Raw genomic sequence first — 22884 nt, forward strand, 5'->3', positions numbered from 1 at the left:
TGGAAGCTGGAGTACCCAGAGAGAACCCATGCATGAACATGCAAACTCCATGCAGAAAGACCTGTAGCCAGGAATCGAACCCAGGACCTTCTTGCTGCAAGACAACAGCTCTACCAACTGCACCACTGTGCAGCTTAAAACCACCTCACTTAAAAGTGAAGTTCAAAAAATCCCAACTAACACCTTAAGGTAAGTGTCTTCTTTCTTTACTAAATGGAGGCTGTTGTTTTAGTAATGCCTTCCATGCTAACTGCTATAGTGCAACATAACTTTCTAAAAACTAAAAGTTGGAAATCTTTAGCTGATCATTGTGTCTCTACAGTACTACTAGTGTTTCTAGTGTTTGGATGAAAATGCACGAGGAACCGGAGGCCGTGTGCAGAGAAAAGGCACAGAGTCAGTCACATAGTTTCTACTTTAATAAGAATGCACCTTGGCACCCCGTTTATTTACTTCACTTTAGGCTATTATTTTACAAACTAGATATAAAAGGACATAAATAAATGACATAAGTTACATGTACCTATAGCTCCTTAACCGAAAAACAAAAACAAAACAAAAAAATATAATGTCCGAAAAAAGAAAAAAAAATACAAAAAGGATCAAGAGGATGTTAGATCTACATGTCTAGATCATTATGGCATCGGAAGGCATACAATAACAAACATTAACCCTTGCGTTATGGTAATTTTTTCTTTCTTTTTTTTTTTTGTTTTTAAACTTATCTGACATTTAAGTAAAGGAAAAAAGTATTTTACAGTACATTCTGGTTTCCTTCTCCTTCCAAGCATATCTTGCATATATCCAAGCAGGTCCATTTTCAAGAAGTAACTCCCCAACCCCCCCCCCCAAAAAAAGGAAAACAATTAGAAAGGATTGCAGAGCTCTATTAAGGATGGAGGTGTTCTATTACTGTATATGAATCGTCTCTCAAGAGTTCAGAAACATTCACATGAGTATATAGTTTGTAGAGAAAAGGAAGAAAACGAATATAGTCCATTGTGGTCAACCTGTAGCTTTATGATGTACTCCGGAAAATTAAACAACAAATCCTCTTTAGACATCCCCCCCTGCCCCCCTCCCTCGCCCTCTGATCCTTTGTTCTGTCCAGGTGCGTCACTTTTGACCGCGCCCATTCTCACATCCAGAAAGTGTTTCCTCCATGATTCATAACGAGCACGAAGAGTCCAAACTCCAATCTGCTTTTTGTATGCGCTGGAGACGTTTAGTGTCTCGGTTGTGTCCAACTGCAACGCCGCTCCAAATGGGTTTCACTCCAGAAAAGCTGTTCATTAAAAGCTGTTGCTGAGGAAAGCATAAATGACGTGAGCAACACACCTTATGTTCTCTCTCTCTCTCTCTCTCTCTCTTTTTTTTTTTTTTACAGATGACACAAAAAGAAAAAAATATAGTCCAGGCTTTTTCATTTTTTTTCATATCAAAAACTATACAGCTTTGTTATCTCCTCCCTTCTCAACAGTGGCATGAAAACAGACACAATTACAAATGTCAATCAGAGAACACACACGCACACGCACACATCTCATTCTCACACTCAAATTAAACCCTATTTACTCTACATGCAAAGAGATCAAATAAAATCACAATTGAAGTGAATTAAAAAAGTATTTTATCCACCAAAGCAGGTTTTCTCTGTTATATTACATTCTTCTTGTTTTTTTGTCTTTTTTTTTTTTTTTTAAGCTGTTAAATTCATTCATAGCAACTCCAACTCGTCGCCGGATGGCCACAGGGGTGGCTACGCTGTCAAGCCGAGATGCTGCTACGGTGAACATCCCAGGCGTGCGTGAATTGATTTGTCTTCTCATCGGTGGAGGAGACGCCCCGAAAGGAGAGGCTGAGAAGGAAGCAGGACGACAAGGAAGAAGGAGGAAGAGCGGCAAAAAAAGAAATATCCACTCGTGGCAAACGAGGCCAAGATTCCCGTGTTATTGATGGACGGCAGCATCTGGGGAGAAAGAAAGAAAAGAAGGTTCTGAGAAGCTGCATCAGTCACGGCGGTTTTCAATGTAAACTGTTTCTACTCTGCACCTAATTCCAACCAACTACGCTGCTCTGCAGCTCGACGGCACATTGGACTCCCCGGCCAAAAAAGTCCAGCGTCAGAGAGTGCCAGGCAGAGATAATGCAAAGTATATGTGTGCGATATTCGATATGCGTCCTTGATTTATTGGCACAAATCAAAAGCACACAAATAGGCAGCTATACAGCATCTGTGTTTGATGACTTTGAGCCGGTGCTGTTGGAGCAGGATATGTTGGCAAGCTGTGATAACTCTTTTGTTCAGTCGTTAACAGTTTCTCATGAAGAAATTTGAAGAAATATTTGAATACGCACAGAGAAAAGTGAAGAAATAAATCAGTTAGCTAATAGCTATTTAAGACACAAGCTTTCGAGACGATTCTTGAAACAAGAGTCAAATTGACAAACTTTATATGTGTGACGCCATGCTAGCAGATGAACAAGATTCAAATTGTTGTTAAATTTGCAGCTGTTTTCTCAGCCAAATGAGGAGCATGTTGCTGCACTGAGGTCCTGTTGGTTCACTAAGCTGCCACTCCGCAGGTCGGTCCAAGTTCACCAAAAGTTACTGGTAAAAGCTTTTAGATGTTACCCGTCGGGATTTTATCCGTCAACAACATGGAGCTGTCCTCCATGTTGTTGGGTGGCGCAGAGGTTGGAGCGAGTGCCCCGTCCTCTGAGCCTTTGCTCTCTCTGCTCCCTTCCTGTCAGATTACGTTTAAATAAAGGTCACTGGTGATTAAAAAAAGCTGCGCAACATCATTGAAGATGGTGCGTTCCTGTGCTTTTCTGTGCCTCGTCGTCATTTGAGAATTTTCCTGGTGAGCTCACAATCATCTGCTGATCTGGTGAAATGATGTGACGGACAGATAACATACAAACTTGCATGGTCCAGAAAATAGTGAGACACCAAACCACGGACCATATTCATAATACTTACAGTTCGATTTTAAAGCCCTTGTGAGTAATGTTTTTTCCCTTAATTAGAAACAATCTGGTTTTCTTTTACTTGCCCAGCATAAATATACAATATATTATTGAAAAATCAATAGATTCAAATGTTTACAGAAGAGGCATCTGTCAATTTTTGTAGATCAAAACAGAAAAAAATAGAACAAATGTCAAACATGTGCATCTTTAAAGCAAAACCATGCTGTTCCCTAAGGTATCATTTTAATGGGTTTATTGTTTTTTCCCTATTCTCAATGTGTTCTGTCAGTTCTTTTAACAAAAACTGAATAGGAGTCCCTCATTTTGTCAAAAAGCTTGCAAATCGGCCAAGTTTGTTATCTGGTAAAAGTCACCAGATGTTCATGATCCCACTAATAATAAAATGGCATTTTAAATAGCTAATAAATAAACAAAGACTTTACGATTTCTATTTTAAAAAAGTATAAAAATCTCACTCTAATAGGGCAAAAATGCACATCTGCATCGAGTAAATCTCAAATGCTCACCACTAGAGAAATGAAGCAAAGAGTGCCATTTTGGGTTAACAGTGGTGTTTTCATTAAAAAAAAAAAAAAATCTTTTACACACATCCAATAATATTGGAGCTCCGACTTGAGAAAAGTGCTTATGGAGCTCAGTAGAGAATCAACTGGCTGTGTAAGCTAAATCTGTATTTTACCATCCTAATTAACTGAACTCATTTTAAAAAATGCACATTTCTCAAGAGAGCACAGGCAAGAGGAGAAACGGTGACATCACCGATGTTCACCAAAATACACCGAGACCGCAGCTGCACCTCGTAGTGGGATCTTTAAATTTTCCAAACCCTTTTCCAAAAGCTCCGTTTGGCTGACTGGGTGTCAGCTTCTGATTAATTCTTCTCATTAAGATGCCAGAGGCAACAGGCCTGCAGACTGATCACAGAACAGTGCCTATTGATCTGCTCCGGTTGCCTGAGGTGGTGCAACCTGCGTGTTAATTAACACGGCTTCTGGAGCACAGGGGCCAGTGTTGGGGAGGTCCGGGGGAGATCTGGTGACTCTCACTTTGTAGCTGCACATGCATGACATTAGAAACTCAACACCACAACAAAGGAAAGCCTAATTCAGTTTCTTTATGTGTTTGTTGGTTTGGGCAGCAGAATGGAAAAGTACTCACCTTGATGACAGCTTCAGTAATCCTCCAATATTTTCTAGTTTTTTTTTTCTTCTTTTTTTTCTTTTCTTTTCTTGGAGCTGATGACTGCGTTTCCATTTATATCCACATTGTCCTTTTGAGAGAAAGTAAAATCCATCATCTTGCCTCCGGTTTATGCAACCAATTCAGGCGTTCCGAACAAGCGTCCGTTCAGAGTGGTTACGAATAGTCTGTAGCGGCGAGGTGAGGGCTTTGATTCCGATGGGAGACAAATGGAAGAATCCAAAGTGTGTTTTTATCGAAGGTGTAGGAGGGATTGTTTTTGGGAAGACAGGGGTGTGGGAAGTCTCCTTCGGAAGATCAAAGACATTCTCAGTAACGCCCAGCGGGCAGCAAAATCTGGCATTCTGGGAGAAAAACAAGGTCAGAAGAGAGGCAAGACCACAAAAAAAAAAAAAAACTCCTTGAAATAAGCTTTCACTGCAACAGCATCTCCCCAAAGACTGCAGCCCTCAACCTCTGAGATATTCGCAGGTAGCATCCTCCACTTTCCAAGAGATATCAAACAGATCCAGCTGACGGAGAGAAAGAGAACAACGGTGGCCAGGGCAGCCTTTGAGTCCCGCAGAAACAAGTCATGTACTATAAACACAGTCACAGGAAATTCAAAAAGTCTGTTCCTTGGACTATTCCAGAGGGAAAGTTCCAAGAGATAGCTGTTTGCCCAAGAGGAGGAAGAAATGTCAGATCCCAATACCTCCCTCCTTCCTTCCAGACCTTTAAAGGCACTCCAGATTGGCCTCTTGGAAGCACTTTTTCAGCCGCCCGCCTGTGAATCCAAAAAAATGCTGCAGACAGAAGTGTTCCATTCTCCAAAACAACAAAAAAGGGGGAAGGTAAAGGTCAGATTTTTGAAAAAGTGCCAGTTTAGACACCTTTTTTTTTTCTTCTTCATCATCAAGGTCTTGTTTTCTTTTAGATCCAATTTAAAGTGCGTTGATGAGGTAAACTATTTCTTCATAGTTTATTTGTCTTTTTTTCTTTATATTTAACATTTTTTTATTATGTTTTCTTTCTTTTTGTAAGAAAAAAAAAGTCTTTTTGATTCCTTTGCTTCCTCCTCTCAGACAGGAACCATTCTGCCTTGGATCTGTTGCATTTGGGACAGCATACTCTGGACGCTGGTCAGGATCTTGTTCTGATGCGCAGCAGAGGAGATGCCTATGCGTGCCATGTCCCTGAAAAAAAGACGAGGAAAAAAATGTTTTTTTTTTTAGAAAATTAAAAAAATATATATAGATGATGAATTTTACATCACTGGGAATTGGCCGAACAGTTTTTCTGTTGTATAAGGTTTTTTTTCTTACGAGTAAGCAAAACTTAGTTTTGTTTTGCTTGCTTTTTTCTACCGTTTTCTAACGGTAGAAAAAAAAGAAAAAGATTAAAGTCCATATAGAATTGTGTTGGAATTATCAATGCTTCATTTATTATAAAGCACTAATATATTTTAAATACAAAGCAAAAAGACATTTTTTATATGGTCACCAATTAGCAGACTGTAGGAAGCAAATAAAGATGCAGAATTTAACATCTTCAGCTCGTGACATTTTTGTCATGTCTTCATGTATTAAAAACACAGGTATAGACATGAGGCGGATTATGAGGAACATCAAGTTCTTTCACGTCTTAAAGGTGTGGATTATTTTTTTCCTCAACAAGTGTGATCATTGCTGGGATATGTTTAAGGATTTTTCTAGCTCTTTAAAGTCATAGAAACTTAAAAAGTTATTATTATTAAACAGTTTTACTTCTTTGTTTCCAGTTTTTCCTTCCTTTTTGTCTCTGTTACCACCCGTTTGTACTCACTCCTGTGTCATGTGGACCACAGCTTCCGGAGTGGTGTAGCCGGCTGCAGTGAAGTTGTCACTGTATCTCTCCATGCCAATGGCCTGCAGCCAGTCCTCCACTGTGCCCACTGCGGAGGATGCCTCAGGGCTCCCTGGCTCCAGCAGGGTGGTGCTGGGCCTGAAGTGGGTGGAAGACAGAAAAAAAAAGACTTTTTATTTTTGTCCTTTTTTATTTTAGTAAATACCACCATCTTCCACTCGAGCTCTGTTCTTATTATCTGTGTTGAATCTTCTGCCCAAGTCATAAATCCAAACTATAACTTACAAAGGAGTTTGCAAGCTGACTTGAAACTTTGACTTGAAATATAAAGATACACGTATTTCAGAGATGAATTATTACTCCCATGATAAAGACAATGACGATTTGAAAACTGACATTTTTATTTACTCAGTTTATTTTTGTCTGACACTAAGATTGCGTTGCTGATCTGAAACATTTTAGTGTGCGAGAAACTAAAGAGAGAAGTGTGTGAGGGGGAAATACTCCTCAGCTCTGTACAACATCAGCACTACATGAAAAATATCTCTCATTCTGCTGTGTGATGAATATTACATCCTGTCTGATGATGGAGAACTACCCACAGGCTGTGAAAATCACCACGCTACATTTCTCTTTAGCTGTTCTGCTTTGAGGGAAAACGCAGATCTGTCAGGGTCGCCTCTGGTTTGCGTCCCTGCCTTGTGGGTGCTACCGGAACGCAGGCCAAGTTCAACACAGTTCCTCCCTGAAGTGACCGACACTGTTAGTTAATCCTTATTTTATACAAAACATATAACCCCTTCACGAAGGTGCATTTTACAGCACAGCTGGGTCCCCGGCCACCTTCCCATATTCATCATCGAATTGCCCACCCCTTCCGTATTTTTTATTTTTTTGCTGCTTCTCTCCTTTCTGTTGAAACAGTCCTCTCAACCATGAAAAATCTACACGGAGGCAATGACTTATTCACTGTCGTCCCGCTCTGGTAACTTTCTCACCGTTCCATATTCTCTAACCCTTTTTATGATCTTCTCTTCCATTAAAAAAAAAAAAAAAAAAACTATGCTGAGGTGAAGTAAGGTAACGTTGGACCCCTTAAGTCACCTCCACTCATTAGGTGGGAACAGAATGAGTGCGGAGATCCCTTTAAACCCGCACACGCTTCTAGGTCCGTAACTGCAAAAGGCCTCATTTATAGGATCCAGCCCCGCTAATTATTCCATGAGGACTCCCTCCTAGCTCTCCCCTCGTCCCCTTAGGTGACTGTGAGTCTGCGCAACCCGCTCGCGTGCGCTCACACACTCGTTAAAGTCAAACAGACTCCCGCTGCTCCGCGCCGAGTCTGTAAACACACACAGGTCATTCTTAACGCTTTTAGCCGCCGGAGAGTAATGGCGGCGGAGCTGCAGGGTCGTGTTTGTTTCTAACTCGCTGTTACATCGTAATTCTCTCTCCCCCCCACCCCCCATTAGAGTGGCTGCATTCCTGAATGTACAGCGCCATTAACGCGAGTATGCAGAGAAATCCATTAGGGAGGGTATCTGTGCGGAAAACAGCCGCAAAATGCTGCTAGATAATGTTTAATGGTGATGTGAATAAAAAGCGTAGATGTGAGCGTGTGTGGCCAGATACTAACTACATAATATATTGTGAGTGCATTGTGTGAGTTTAGTGGTTAGTACATAATTAATTACATATTTTAATCTCAAACAACTGTGCTTCCCCATTGCGTGGTTGACGTGCTGTCCAGAAAATAAAGGCTTTTCATCAGTCTTCTTTGTGACAAAGCTCAAGCTCAGTCGGACTAGGTGGTGTGAAGTGTGCGTTTTATTTGTTGGACAGAAATCTCAAATTTGTCCTAGTTCAACCACAGCACTTTGTTCCTATTGTGTCCCACGCATGGGTCAGTGCAAATTAAAAATTGGACTCCCGTCTTATCAACAACCTGTAGCTTTAAATCGGGTTCTCTTTAGATCATTTGTCTGTAAAGCTAGAACTTAAGTGTGCACAACCAGTTTTAGCATCAACATGACCAAAGAGCCAGTCTTATAAAAACCGCCATCCCAGCATCACGTTTTCTGCGGTCTCACTCCATCACCTGACAGCGGTCTCTCCCCCGGTCCTCTTCAGGGTGTTGGGGTTGCGGATCAGCTTATCCAGCATGTTGACGATCTGTCCGAACTTTGGCCGGTCGGCTCTCTCTCGCTGCCAGCAGTCCAGCATGAGCTGGTGGAGAGCCACAGGGCAGTCCATGGGTGGAGGCAGCCGATAGCCCTCATCAATAGCCTTGATCACCTAGCAAAACAGTAGATGGATGCTGATGTTAATTCCCAGGATTCTGGTAGTTTTTTTTTTTTTTTTTTTTTAAGAAAATGTAATTACTTGTAATGTATTTTTCCTTGAAAAAACTTTTGGTTTAAGTGAAATTCAACTCTGTGTTATCATAAATGGAATACAAATGTCACAGAAACCAGGTCATGCTGTGTGTTGCACATTCTTATCTTAATTAATGTTTAAGGTGGAATGATAAAACTAATACAGACTGTCTGTTATTTACGAGCTGTTACACACAATCATGTTTCCTCAGACTTACGTCTTGATTACTCATGTCCCAGTACGGTCGCTCGCCATATGACATCACCTCCCACATGACGATGCCGTAACTCCACACATCACTGGCTGAGGTGAACTTCCTGTAAGCGATGGCCTCTGGGGCCGTCCAGCGAATGGGGATCTTGCCTCCCTGTAATTGGATGCCGGGCTGATAAATTAAAGCTGACAAATAAGGTGACCGGCGCATACACAGCTGGGCACACGGATGCAAAAGACACACGCTCGCACGCTCACCCTGGTGGTGTACGCAGCCTCTGGGTCGTCTTCCAGCACTCGTGACATGCCAAAGTCAGACACCTTGCACACCAGGTTGCTGTTCACCAGGATGTTGCGAGCGGCTAAGTCGCGGTGAACGTAGCTCATGTCTGACAGGTACTTCATGCCTGACGCAATGCCGCGCAGGATGCCAACCAGCTGGATGACTGTGAAGCGACCATCATTCTTCTGCAAAAAAACAGAGGAAATTCCCACTGTTGTAGATGTCAGGACTTTGAATCACTAGAAAAAGGAAACAAAAACCACCTGAGGAGATGGATCGTTTGTGTGTTTTTGAAATGTGAAAATCTGAGAATTGTGGAAACCTGGTTTGCGTCATTGTAACAACTGCAACATGTTGTACTCACATATATCATCTTTTTCTGCTTTATCTCATACATATACAGAACACCCTGCTGGGTAGGTCTACTGGGCAGGTTCTTGTGATGGCACGACACGAGACCATCTACTCTATCGGACATGACGATGACACAATGACAACGATCAGGAGTTTGGTCCATTGTCCAAAATGTGCAGCACAAGTGGTGTGAAAATTTCCAGCACTTGGTTTCAAATCTAATTTTAAGCCATATTCTCCAAACTATTCTTGACTGACATGTTTTAGGAACTGGAAACATTCCCAACAAGTACATTTTTCTTGTGTCTTTCTTTTGTTTCTTGTACGAATGAGAAAACTGTGAATTCCTTCTCTTAGTAAACAGCAACAGCATCACTGTTTTACTGCACGCTCCGTACAACTGAAGAAAATTCTAGTAACTTTCTCTTGCATCTCAAGTTTTGATGAGACGTTGAGGGGTGTTGGTAACCCTAATTTTACAAAGTCTTGCTATACCCTGACTTTGCCATATTAGTACACTTGTGTTTCTGAATGAATTATTCCGTGAAGGAATAAAAAATACCAAAAAAATGACAATCATAAACGGCAATGTTACAACTTTAATACTCGACATGTTGCAGAAAAAGGAGCTACTTTTAGATTATGTTATGTGTTTTTGTTTAAAATGTCTAATGCATTAAGGTATTTGCAGCAGTCACTAGTCTTTGCATTTTCCTCTTTTAAATGTCAGCCTACTTTCCCAGCATGTTCTGTGTATTGCCTAGGATCAGCGAGCACCTCGTGTGTAGTGAACCTGAAAAACAGAGGTGAAACCTCCTTGTCAGGAAAAGCATGAGTTGATCAAAGCGGATAAGGATTAGGGTCGGTGTTTGTGAACCAACACTTGTTATTTCAGCGGATGACATTACAGAGATAAGATGGCATCGCTACAGTCGTGTCACACACCGACACCCGTGCACAAGTGTGTGCGGACAGAAACGCATGACTGACCCTCAGGAATGCATCCAGCGATCCGTTCTCCATGTACTCCGTGATAATCATCACCGGCTTACCTGGAGAAAGAAAGAGAAAGAGAGAGAGAAGGGAGAAGCAATGGCAGATGATTATGGTGGCAAACGATGCACATCGCAGCTCCACACAGCAGGCGGAATGTTGAGGGAGTGTATGCATGTGAGTGTGTGAGGATGTTTGACTGCCAGGCCGTCCATCTTGGTCCCTCAGTGACTTAATTAGCGCTCCCCGACCATCATGTCTCTCCTGCACATTCAAAAATCTCCCCAATAAAACAAAACCCCGCCACACACACACATTAAAACTCACACCATCTTGTGTTTATGCAAATGTGAAGTGACATTGGACACACTGTGCAAAGTCTGACTGCAGTCAAACACCCAGAATCCCCCCAGACTCCATACTTATGTCACTCGTTGCCCCCTTGCCCTCCCTCTTCTCTGTCAAATTTCAACGCATCTGTCACTTTCGGATAGCGCCCCTATTTCTTCCGCGTTTTTCGCTCAGACGCTTTTCCCCTTTGGACCCGGCCACACCTCTTTTCACCTTTTCTTTTCTGCAGGGGGCGGGGAGCTGCTTCTTTATCTGAGCCAAGGCAGACGGCAGAACAGGAGGACGTTTCCCGGTGGGTCCCTGCTTAACGTTGGTCTCTACAAATGAGGGCGGACGGGAGGGAGGGCGGGGGAGCTAAACATGATTGTATGTGTGTGTTTGGAGGGGGTTGTGTCCATCAGCAAAGTGGCAGCAAGCTGCAAATTTCTACTCCACACTCTATGTATTCTGTTTTCAGTCATCCATTTTCAACTAGACCCGCACCAGTGTATTCACCATTTTCCTCCAGCCCCCTTTACTCTAAAATCCCTAAATAAAAACAAATGCAAGCAGTTGTCTTCATAAAACCAATAACTGGGAAACATTGATTTAATCTCTGTAAAAAAAATAAAAAATACAAGTGTTCTGTGAGGAGCTGAGGATAATTAATGAACTCTGGTGAACACTGCTATGATGTTTTATGTCCACCACCTCCCAGCTGGAACACGGTGGTGGAAGCATCATGTTGTTCAGATGTGAAAGACTGTGAAGATTCAACTTCCAGCAGGGCAAAGGCACTAAACATACATCCAGAGCTCCAATGGCATTAATAATAAGAAAGATGTGTGCCAAAGGCCAATTGTACCTCTGGAAGACCTTCAGAGATCAAGTAGACTCATTTAAAATGACAACTACTCACAAATGTTCCCAACACGGAAACATGGCAAGAGGAAAGCCAGTTTCTAAAAAAAAAAAAAGAACATAAGACTCCCCATTTGTATTAGTCTAGCGCATAAAATCTCACTAAGATAATTGAGGTTTGTCGTTGTACAGTGACAAAATGTAAAAAAAGAAAGTTGAGGAGATATCAACGCACTAAAAAAAAAACTTATTTATTTGAAGAAAAACCCTGACTAAATCTTGCTGCTTGGACAAGTTCTGTGACCCAACAGAATGAGAAAAGGAGCAGAAAGCCAGATGAGCAACTGGAAACGAGGGTCTTCAAGGTGAAGTTCTTCGGCCCCAAAGCAGGCTTCCAGCCACACCAAGAGGCCGTCAGTCAGCCCCTTACACGCTGCATGATTGGCACTCTCTTAATTATGGGGGACTCCAGTGATGCCCAGAAAGAGGAAGTGGAACTAAAGTTGGAGGAGAAGTGGGGGTCCTCTTTGTCGGCCATCTTTGTTCTCTTTGTTGCAAGCCCCTGGCCTGGGGCTGCCGGTGATTGACAGCTGCGCAATAAACTCTGAGGAGCGTCTGACCTGCGACCTTAAACTCTCGCCTTCCCAGCCCCGCCCTCTTCCCTCCAGCCCATTTGCATGCTAATTCCTTGTTTACTGAATACGCCCTGCCGCCTTTGGCAATGAACTCTGGGCGAGGGGCTGCATCAGAGGGCCAATTATCACCTGCCAACAAAACCGTGGAGTTTGGGGAAAACGCAACAGGGGGTGCAACGCTGGGGGAGTTGCTGGCTCTCTAACGCCTGCACCTCGCCACAATCTGCTTTTAAGAGCAGATCGGTTGGAAATTAGCATTCTCCAACTTTATGTAAATCAGCCTTGAAACATATCACATCTGATTTCAAGCTCTAATGGAGGCTAGATTTTAATTACACACTGACATGATAGAAACACTAAGTATACACATGCTTCAGGATTGTGGACTACAGCCAGCAGTCTTCAGTGACAGATCTTTGCACATTTATGGAGTTTAGTGCCTATTTGGAGTTCCTCCATTATTAATAAGCCTTAATTGGCTCAGTTGGACATGCCAGCAAACTGAGGCCAAATTGAGAATTCCTTTTAACTTGATTGTAATGGAGAGTGGAATACAATTCAAATAATGGATTTTTAATAGATTCCACTGACACTCTCGAGTGTGAAGGACTCATTTGCCCAAACCTTGTATCAAGCTCTCAAAAGTATGGGTGGAGAGAGTGGGAGTTATCGGATGTTCTCTTTGCCTCGGCGTTCGAGTCGGCCTTTGTCACTGCCATGCAAACCATCTGCTTCTTCTTCATCTCTCAGCCGGTTTAGTAGTCCCACCACTGTCCACTCCTGCATTCTTTGCTTTCTCTCTTTTCTCAGCTCCTAACTACTTCCCTGCCTATCCCTCTCTGCAACTGTTTGCACCTTTCTTGGCCACCACTCCTCTGCAGCTTCTTCTCCTTCCTCCCTCTTATCCCCCTTTACTTTGTCTTTCTCCCTTTGTCTGGGTCTGAGAGGTCATTCTGCGTGGTGAGCGGTGTGATAGGTGATAAGTAATTCTGCCTGTGCCACTGTGCACTTTCAGCTCCAGCAGGACAAAGAGTGTGCTTGTGTTCGTGCATGTCACCATTGCCGTGCGTGTGTGAAGGCGAACGAGTATGACAGGGGTAGAGACAGCGTTATCTAGCTAAGATATGGCTGGGCTGTTGTGTCGCAATGCATTCAGACACTCCATCCATCTATGCCAGGCCGGCCATCAGCTATGGTAACCGCCAAAAAGACTTCCATACATGCTTGCACACGCACTCACCTATAGCTTCACAAATACCATGAAGAGAAGGTGTGAAAGGGGAAAAGGGGTTGATGGGGAAGTAGAGAGAGGAGGAGAGTGCCAAGGGCAGAGGGAGAGAAATTTGGCCGGTGTTCTGTGACCATGCAGAAGCAGATAGAGAAGGGATAGGGTATCACTCCCTAACCCCAAACACATTTACAGCTGACACCATGATTAATGAGTCTGGAGCTGTGCTGAAGGGCCTGTTCCTGGACCCATTAGCCCCCCAACACAACCCCATCCTAATGCCCAGCTACCTCTAACACTGCCTCCCCCGCCCCAAAGCAGGACCCAATCCATATGGACAAAACCTACCTCTACCATACAGCACACATATATTGTGTCTTCCGAAAGTGTTCACACCTCTGTATTTTCCCCCCTCACATTTATCATGTTAAACCACAAACAACAATGCATTTTAGTGGGCCTTCATTTGATAAACCAACATAAATCAGTACAAAACAGCAAGAAAAATGACGCATGGTTTGAAGAGATAAATCGTGTTTAACCCCCTATGCCAACAGTTTGCAGAACTACCTTTCCTTGCAATTGCGGCTGCAAGTCTTTGAGGGTTGTACCAGCTCTGCTGCTAGAGGCTTTTTGTCTTTCGTGCTAAGAAGCTCAATCTTAGAAAGATTGGACAGAAAACATTTGGGGACATTTTCAAGAGTTGTCACAGATTCCTAGTTGAATTTAGACATGATGTAAACCAAATCAGATCTAAACAATCCCACTATATCTCTAGGTGCTTGTCGGACTAACTGGTTTTCTGCCAGGATTGTCCTGTACTTTGCTCCATCCATCTTAGCATCACTTCTGACTAGCTTCTGTGTCCCTACTAAAGAAATCCAAGATGCTGCCAGCATCAAGTGTCATGGTGAGGACCCAGTTTTCAAAGTGAGGTGTAGTGTTGGTTTCCTGCCACACGTAACATTTTCCATGTAGGCCAAAACGTTTCATTTTGGTCTAACCTCATCAGAGCACTTCCTTCCATGTTTGCTGCGTTTTCTACATGGGTTTTAGCAAACTGCTATCAGGGCTTCTTCTGCTTCATCTCAACAATGGCTGCCTCTCTAATTAATGTTACTCTTGCCCAGCTTGTTGGATTTGATGGACGACATCGCAGTAATCAGTTAGCTGTTAAGTTTGAGCTCGTAAGAAACAAAATGTGAATAATTTAAAAGGCTACTGCAACATTTGCAAGGCACTGCATATACTCAATTATTGTACATGCTGTCAAATATCAGCACAGAAATGTACACCATTGGCTGGTGCCAGAGACTGGTTAGTGCCCATGAACACCTTCCCTTCCCTGAAATATGTAATTTATTATGATTTATTGTTAGATTTTTTTTTACTGGAGACAGCAGAAATGAATGACCTTTCTGTGCCTCTAATAATGATATAACAGTAACTGTGTGTGTGTGTGTGTGTGTGTGTGTGTGTGTGTGTGGGGGTGTGTGTGTGTGTGTGTGTGTGTGTGTGTGTGTGTGTGTGTGTAAATGTTGCGAGTGTGGGAGCTGAGTTTCATTACAATCCCTCCCACCCATCTGAGTCCTATTTTAATGCTAGAAGAAGGAAACAGCCACATACTGAACGTACATTTGGTGACCACACCCTCCAGGTGAATGATGTTGGGGTGGTCAAACTGGCCCATGATGCTGGCCTCCGACAGGAAGTCCCTCCTCTGCTTGTCGGTGTAGCCAGCTTTCAGCGTCTTTATGGCCACGCAGATCTCCCTCTTGCCAGGCATTTTCAAGCGACCGCTGCAGACTTCACCAAATTCTCCTGAGAACACACAGGCTGAATTCAAGATGTGGCGCAATGATAAATGAACGTTCTGATTCAAGATACCATAAATCAAATCAAAACGTGTTTGTGTCTATGTGTATGTGTGTGCGTGTCTGCAGGTTTGAAGGGTTCCACTTTTAACATTGATCAGGGTCTTTTTAATCCCCTTTTGGCCTCCTCGTTCTCTTATCCATTGGAGCAGAAAAAGAAGAGGAAATGGATATTGATTCTTTCGCTTTATTATTTTGTCATTGGATGACTTTCTCTGGCCACAGGAATAGCGCAGACAGAATATTTAGCTTGTGTTGATTTTTTTTTTTTTTCTGCCTCGTGACTTCTCTTAAGGTATAATAAATGTCTTCTAGCATTGTTGTGATATTGCTCTAAAAAGCATTTAAAGAGTCCAAACGAAGCTTTTATTTTCCTTACCGATACCAATAACTTTCTCGATCTTGATACAGGAAGCGTCAATCTCTTTGGCAAACTCGCGGACGGCTTGATTCGGGTCCTCGTAGGTAAAGGGGTCAACGTATATCCTGACTCCTGAGAAAAGAAAGGATGGAAGGGAAAGAAGCAAAAACAGAGAAAGAAAGGGTGAGGTTCATCCATTTAGGCAACTCTGCTCTCCGCCCTCCATCTGTTCTTTATTTCCATCACGCTGCAGGCTACACTGCCTTCCTCTCTGGATCCTCTCCTCCTCCTCCTTTTCCTCCTCACTTCCCTCCATACCTCACTTCACACTGTGACTCTATTGCTTTTCATGTCATAGTGGCGGACTCTGATGAAGATGGAGCTCATTAACTTGAAATTCTTCTGGCACGCAAATAACAACGCTGATGACTTGATAATGAGGTGTTTGAAACATGTTAGCAAGCAAGTACATTAACTTCCAAATAGTTTGTTTTTCTCCCCATTTTATGGGACTCGTTTGCGGTTTAGAGTGCATGCACATGAGCACACCTGACAGCACTAATGGTTTTCAATTACAGAGCGCGTAGGTGGACGCCGAACTATGAGTTACCTTGGTGTAAGTGCTTCTCTTCGTCAGAGTCCTGCTTGGCCTTGCTGTATTTACTCCTTCTGGGGACAAAAAGGAAAACAGGACAATCAGTCATGTTAGGTTTTCAAAATATGTCACAATATATCTGATATTCAGAGTTACAGTCAGACTAGAAGTCAACGTGTCTCAGTTAGCCTGGAAGAAACTATAAGCAAGGCAGAATGCCTGACAGTTTTTGCTACACTACATAAACACGCAAGTGAGCATGAGGTAAATCTAATTTTATTTATTTTATCTTCCAATAAAAAATAGGCCTAAATTTGGCCTTAATTTGATTATTGGAAACAAAAGATTATTTGTTTTAAACCTTTGCCTAAATACTGTAAACCACAGCATTTTCACCCTAGGTTGATGTTCTGTGAAAATACCATAAACAATACAGACTAATATTAAAAGAAATAGAATATATTTCAATAAATCAATTCATTAAGTGAAGCACATCATATAAATAAATTCTATAAAGACTGATGTTTTGAAGCCTTTGTTTCTGCTATTTCTGATGATCTTCTGACAAATCAAAACAATAAATTATAATATTACATCAGACCAATAAAACATTTTAATACAGGATTTTGGGCTTAATGAAGACTATATTTAACATCTGCTTAAAGGTTATTTTCAAAAAGCAATCTGACAGACAATCCTCACCGAAACATATTTTCAAATGTATTGAATATGACTGCAGGTTTAAGTCTTACCTGAATCTCTTTATGATTTAATATAAACCTTGCAGTTTTTTTTATTTGTAAAGAAAGTCAATATTATAATAACTATTATTTTTTTTGTTAGATCAAATTGATTTATGCAGTGGTTAAAATATGTATTGACAACTTGAAAATCACACAGAAGTGACAAAGTAAATGCATATTGGTAACATATAAACATTTTCTATCATTGTTAGAGATATAGCAATTAGAATATGTAGCAGATTTTCGATCACCGTTTTTGTAAATCTTTGACCTAAATAATAATGTATATAGGTATAAAACTAGCATTAAAATAGTTTTTTGTTTTTAGCTTTTCCAGTGTGTTTATATTAAGAGTAAAGAAGGGAGCATTTTGTGATGCTCCCTGAATAACTTAGATCTTTGCCACATTTAGATTCCAAAAAGCTACAGACTCTTCCAGTCCTGTATGTTCCATAAATAACAGAGGTTCAACGTTTGAAAAGAGAAAACAGAGCTATTTGCTATGCTCTGCTTAGCCGTCCTGTTATCTGTCAAAGTCTGACTCTCTTGCAGTCTGAATGAAGTCCAGATAAGGCTGAGTTATAGTCGTGCTTTTAAGTTCAGAGGTACCCGACCCGGTGCCGCAACAGTAAGCGAGGCCAGCGGAGGGGACGGCCCATTTGGCAGGAAGCCTTGTGCCCTGTTCAATGTGTCAGCTATAAACCTAGCTTAGATCTTTTTGCTTCCTATGAAGGTACGTTTGAACACCATACTGATAATGAAAACACCTATCTTTCAGTCTTCTGTATTCTGAGGTTACCTTCTTGCATTTACCAATAACTGAAAGTTGGATTTTTAGCACAGTCAGTTGTCCTGTTCGGGTTACCAGGCAGAGCATCATTATTAAAAGGTGTACTTTTTGTTTTTTACAGGATTGATAGTGATATTCGGCTGGAACTGATCTGGAAGAACATTAAAGATGGAACAGCTTGAAGGACTTGATAAAGGGATGACAAAAAGAAAATGCTCTAAAAATCCCTCCGGACGCCTGACATCTGTGTTCATATTGATGCACAGGTCAGTGGTGGGAATGACCACATGTGTGAGACATTGTCCCCGAGCAATGGTTGTGCAATGATGGTAAACGGCAACGTGATTGCAGTCCCTCCCTACAATCACAGGCTGGCCACAGCAGCACAATGACAGCGGCCATCGTATGCATATAAAAAAGGGCCGAGAGAACCACCTGCTTGGCTGGAGAGAGAGACAGAGAGAGAGAGAGAGAGAGAGAGAGAGAGAGAGAGGCAATCACATGGAAAAAAAAGAGGACACACACACACACACACACACACACACACACACACACACACAACCAACTGCCCCTTTCAGTCATCATCATTCTCAACACCAACACACACATGCAAGCAATGATCTAGTGTCCATATTAAGGCACACAAAGGCAGGAATCAACACACGTGACACTTATATTTCCTCTCTATAGTCACACATGCACAACTTTTTTTTTCTTCCTGCATAAGAATACACACATTTACACCTTCAATACACAAACACACACACGTTGGGAGTGTGGTTAACACCCTGAGGTGAGACAGCCCATCTGCATGTAATCCCATCTGTGTGACGGCGCTTTGTCCTGCTGCCCGGTTAACACTCTGAGATTGGGTCACTGCAAATCCACCTGATGCCTCTCCATCTAACTCTCTCTGTATTCTTGCCCATTTATCTCATTGTCCCTCCTGTTGCTCTTCCTTTTTCTTTTTCTTTCTCACTTCTATTTGTCTCTGTCTCATTCTTATATTTTTTTTTTTTTTCCTGGCGGACAGAAAAGCGCAACAGGGGAAAATAACCAGCAGCCGTGATTACCGCAGCTAGAAGGGAGATAGAGGGAGTTGGGGGGGGGACGGACAACAAGGAAGGAGAGGAGTTGGGGGATGGATGCAGGAGACAGGGAGTGAGGGGTCGCTGATTGCATCTCTTCAGCTGTCGGGGCTGTCAATCACGTCTCCGGTGTGGCAAGTCATCACTCATCTGACGTGAGCCAGTTCTACAAGCTGCCTGACGGTGCGGATGTGCGCATATTTGTGAATGACTTTCCTGACAGCTGCTTTTTCCGACCCCCGAGGAAGACATCCCTCAGCTGCAGGGAATGAGGAGGAGACAGAAAGCAGGAGGGATAGCGGAGGGGAAGAAGGGGACGACACTCACCTTCGGCTGATGACGAAAGCGCTGATGAGGATAATCAGAAGGACCACGCTGCCCACCACAGACACCAGCAGCACGGTGGAGTTTGCCCCGTCGCCTATAATGGGAGCTGGGACTGCGGCGAAAAGGATTTGAAGGGAGTGGAACGAAGGGAAAGAAAAGAGAAGTAGAAAGTGAGGAATGTTAGAGGGAGACAAAGAGAAAAGTCAACATCATTATGCTTGACCGAGCTGCCGTGCATCAAAGAGCTGCTGTGCATTGTGTGTTTGTCAAAGTAACTGATCTCCTCCTACATCCTCCCCTATGCAGCACAGTGTTTGTTCCCCCTGCCTCCATTTTACAGTCCTTCCCGCAAAATTGGCTGCTCCGCATGCTTCATTGGGAGACAATGATGACCCATTAGGATGTGTGCTTGACCGTGTCATTATCATGCGCCGCTGTGCCTCTGCATCACAAAGAGGACACCTGGGTCTTTTAGTGCACCTCTGTCACTTTAATTTAATGTACATGCAATGAATTTTACAAGGTGACGGTGAATGTTAGGGAATAATAGACAGTTATTTGGTTGGACTGAGTACGCAGAGTTACTGGAATAAAAGGCTCACTTTGGTAAAACAGCAGCAAAGTCAAACTGATTTTATAGTCGTACAGAGAAGTGCAAGCAAATGTAACCACTTTAAGTGCTGATTTAGAGCATAATGAAATCATCAGTTTCTTAGTCCTAAAAATCAATCAACTTTTTAAAAAAATGCCATATTACATATTTATTATGTATTTGATAAATGTCAATAAATGCTTGCCTCAATGTGTGGGAACGACAAACAGATGCGGGTCATTCATCCCTCCACCTTTCCATCCATTTGCAGTTTCTTCACCTCCCAAAGTACTTTGATAACTGATTCCTTAAAGTTATGATCTATAATCTGCCCATAGTTCTCTGTCAGGAAATGTATTTTTGTGACTCCAGAAAATGCAGCATTCACCAGCAGAAATCCATCTTTGGCTTTGTTCAAGGAGCATAATCTGTCTTAGTTCATGAGAGTTAACTTGACTATGCCGTTTCAAAGCAACAATAAAACACTATAAAATGTAATATACAATCTGCAAACATTAAAAAAAATGATATTAAGTGACATATATGAGTATTTTCTCACGATCTTTTACCTACATCAATAAAAAATGACTTACTACAAGACAGAGATTTGCCCTGCCTAAACATCAGTATGAAGTCGGCTGTTTAAGTGATATGGAAGAGACAATATGGCAACATGTGGGAATGAAATCTGGGTAAGAACTGACAAGGAGGGAAATCCTCCAGGAGACCCACAAACTCCTCTGTTTACAAAAGTATTGCAGAGCCCAGTAGAAAATCTACAACAGAATGACGACTGTGTTTTCAACAACACTGAGTTTTCTGTAACGGCTTCATGGCACCGAGACCGAGAGAACATTGTGTAAATAGATATAAAATGCTAAAAAGCTGACGTTATATTCAGAGCATCAACATCTTTCCGTTAAAACATCTACAGAAACCGGAATCTCAAAAATTCAAAAATAACTTTCCGTGACTAACCAGTTATGTGGCTGTACTGAGGAACGCTGTAACGGGTGATACAGCAGCCAGGTCGGTGCAATCTGAGAAGCTGATGCCAAGTTCTGAACTGTAGCTGGCGATAAGGTTACTAGGTCCCGCTATCTTAAAACCTCCAGCCTGAACCGTGGCTGGCCCAGATGCTGAGACATAAGTTGCCAGTCAGGTTCTGGGGAGCAGCATAATTTATGTTTTATAGACAACAGGTTGTGATTAATCACTCTGATATGATGAGGAGAAAACCTCATAAAAGATACTATCAATGTGAGATTGTTCATAAAATGATGTGGCAACTCTGGCATGGCGTCCTGCCTGTTCTGCTCTGTGACAGTGATGTCATCAAGACAAGTTGAGGAGAGGCTGTGCTGTTATGAGACTCACCGGAGTTAGTCATGAACTCAAAGGGTCCGCTAAATTCACCGTAGCCGGCGGCAGTCCGAGCACGCACATGGAACACATAAGAGGTGAGAGGGGTGAGGCCCTTGATGTCCGTGCTTCTGGACGATGTTTTAATGATACGATAGCTTCTTTCGTTCTGGTCCTGAGGATGGCAAAGAGACAATCAGTTACTCAAAAGTTGCTTTTTTGAAACTTCAATCTGTGACCTTCGATCTCATAAGCACCACTTACCTTCTCGTAATACTTGACCTCATACTCCAGGATGACACCGTTGGACCTCTCTGGTGGCTGCCAGGCCAGTGAGATGGTGTGTCTGGTGATGTCCTTTGCCTGGATGGACGTTACTGGAGAAGGGGCTGATTAAAGAAAGAGAAAAAAGAAGTATAGTTTACTATTTTTGACTAGTTTAGCAAAGTTATTATGAGAGCATTTTGGAGAAAAAGTAGTAGAAAATGTATCAGTCAATCAAGTTTATTTGTATAGCAACAATGCAATTCAAAGTGCTTTACGTCATGAAAATATAAAAACATCACACAGTCAAATATTGTGAAAACCCATAACAGGTATTGCTTTTACGCTAAAACACAAATGTTGTTTTGTGTGTTTGCCACGTGTAGTTTTACTTTTGTTCTAGTCAGTTGATGAGGTTAACTTTTAAATAGTTGGGTTTCTTTTCACATATAAATGAAACCCAATATGTAAAAAAAAAAATAATAATAATAAAAAAATAAATATATATATATATATATATATATATATATATATATATATATATATATATATATATATATATATATATATATATATATATATATATATATATATATATATTACATATTCTATATATAAAAATAAAACATAGAATATGCAACCTGTTTACAGGTAAGATGTGTCTGGGGTGGCAGGAAACATGTTGGAGTTCATAGAAAACACAAGGAACTTCATCATGTCATTAGTTTGGTTCTCTCAATATTTAATCAAAAAATGGTTTGACAAGTAAACCTAATTGATTTTTATTCCTTACAAAAAAGATGCTTTGTTTATTAGTTTGTTTACTGTACGGCACAATACAACACACAGTTGGCTTTGGGAAAGCATTTGGGTTTTCCTGGCCATGTACACCTGGTAGCTGTTCTGAATCAAACATAAGCAAAGGGCTCTAGAGTCTGTTTGGAACCGTACCAAGACCACCTGCTGCAAACAGTCTCAGTACGGCTATTTCTGTCTGCCCCCTAGTACATAAACAAACTGAAATAAGAGGATATGTGAACCAGAGTTTATTTTAAATAAACTAAACACCTCATATGTGAAAACACGCTTAGTCCGTCAGTGGTTTCTTGACCAACGAGAGTTAATGTTCCTACAAAAAAGGTCATGTTGGCCGAGGGAGCCAGTTGTGTCGAGCTACCTCATAAGCTGCTACTTGTCAGGCCTCTCTAAGTCTGAAAAGACTCTAAGTCTCTTTAAGTTGCTTTGGAATGATCCCAGCACACCAATAATCAGAGAGATTTGTACAATCAGCTATTTAAAACAAGTCAATGTGAAAATATTCTATAGTGGCCATTACAGCTTTTGCAAGAAATTGTATTTAAGTTTGTTGCTATTTCTGCTTAGCAGTATTTGCATTTGCACACATGAGCGTAGGACGTAAATTGCATCACCTGTTTGAGAGCTCATGAGAAAGTCTCCCCTGGCTACAGAATGAGAACAACAGAAACACAGGAATGTTCTGTCATTGACACCGCCGCACAAATGACAGCCTGACGAGAAATCAATTTGCTCCACTGTTTAGAGTAGATGGCAGATTTAGAGTAGATTGATGAGTCAC

The 22884-nt window shown here is 41.8% G+C and overlaps 1 protein-coding gene across 1 annotated transcript in view; it reads right to left on the reverse strand.

Moving 5' to 3' along the window:
• Positions 1-404: 404 nt before the first annotated feature.
• Positions 405-22884, reverse strand: part of epha4l (eph receptor A4, like) — a 65677-nt gene continuing 43197 nt past the window's right edge. The window contains exons 6-18 of the mRNA XM_015009831.2: positions 21288-21412; positions 21039-21198; positions 19070-19181; positions 16137-16195; positions 15545-15658; positions 14927-15112; positions 10235-10296; positions 8866-9075; positions 8612-8761; positions 8117-8313; positions 5998-6156; positions 4153-5369; positions 405-1969 (exon numbers count right to left, since the gene is read on the reverse strand). Of these exons, the coding sequence (XP_014865317.1) occupies positions 5255-5369; positions 5998-6156; positions 8117-8313; positions 8612-8761; positions 8866-9075; positions 10235-10296; positions 14927-15112; positions 15545-15658; positions 16137-16195; positions 19070-19181; positions 21039-21198; positions 21288-21412 (1649 nt within the window). The 3' untranslated portion in view covers positions 405-1969; positions 4153-5254. The remainder of the gene's footprint in view (positions 1970-4152; positions 5370-5997; positions 6157-8116; positions 8314-8611; positions 8762-8865; positions 9076-10234; positions 10297-14926; positions 15113-15544; positions 15659-16136; positions 16196-19069; positions 19182-21038; positions 21199-21287; positions 21413-22884) is intronic.

The sequence above is a fragment of the Poecilia mexicana genome, unplaced genomic scaffold (genome assembly GCF_051168715.1).
Source record: "Poecilia mexicana isolate PSO_F unplaced genomic scaffold, ASM5116871v1 scaffold_13, whole genome shotgun sequence".
NCBI lineage: Eukaryota > Metazoa > Chordata > Actinopteri > Cyprinodontiformes > Poeciliidae > Poecilia > Poecilia mexicana.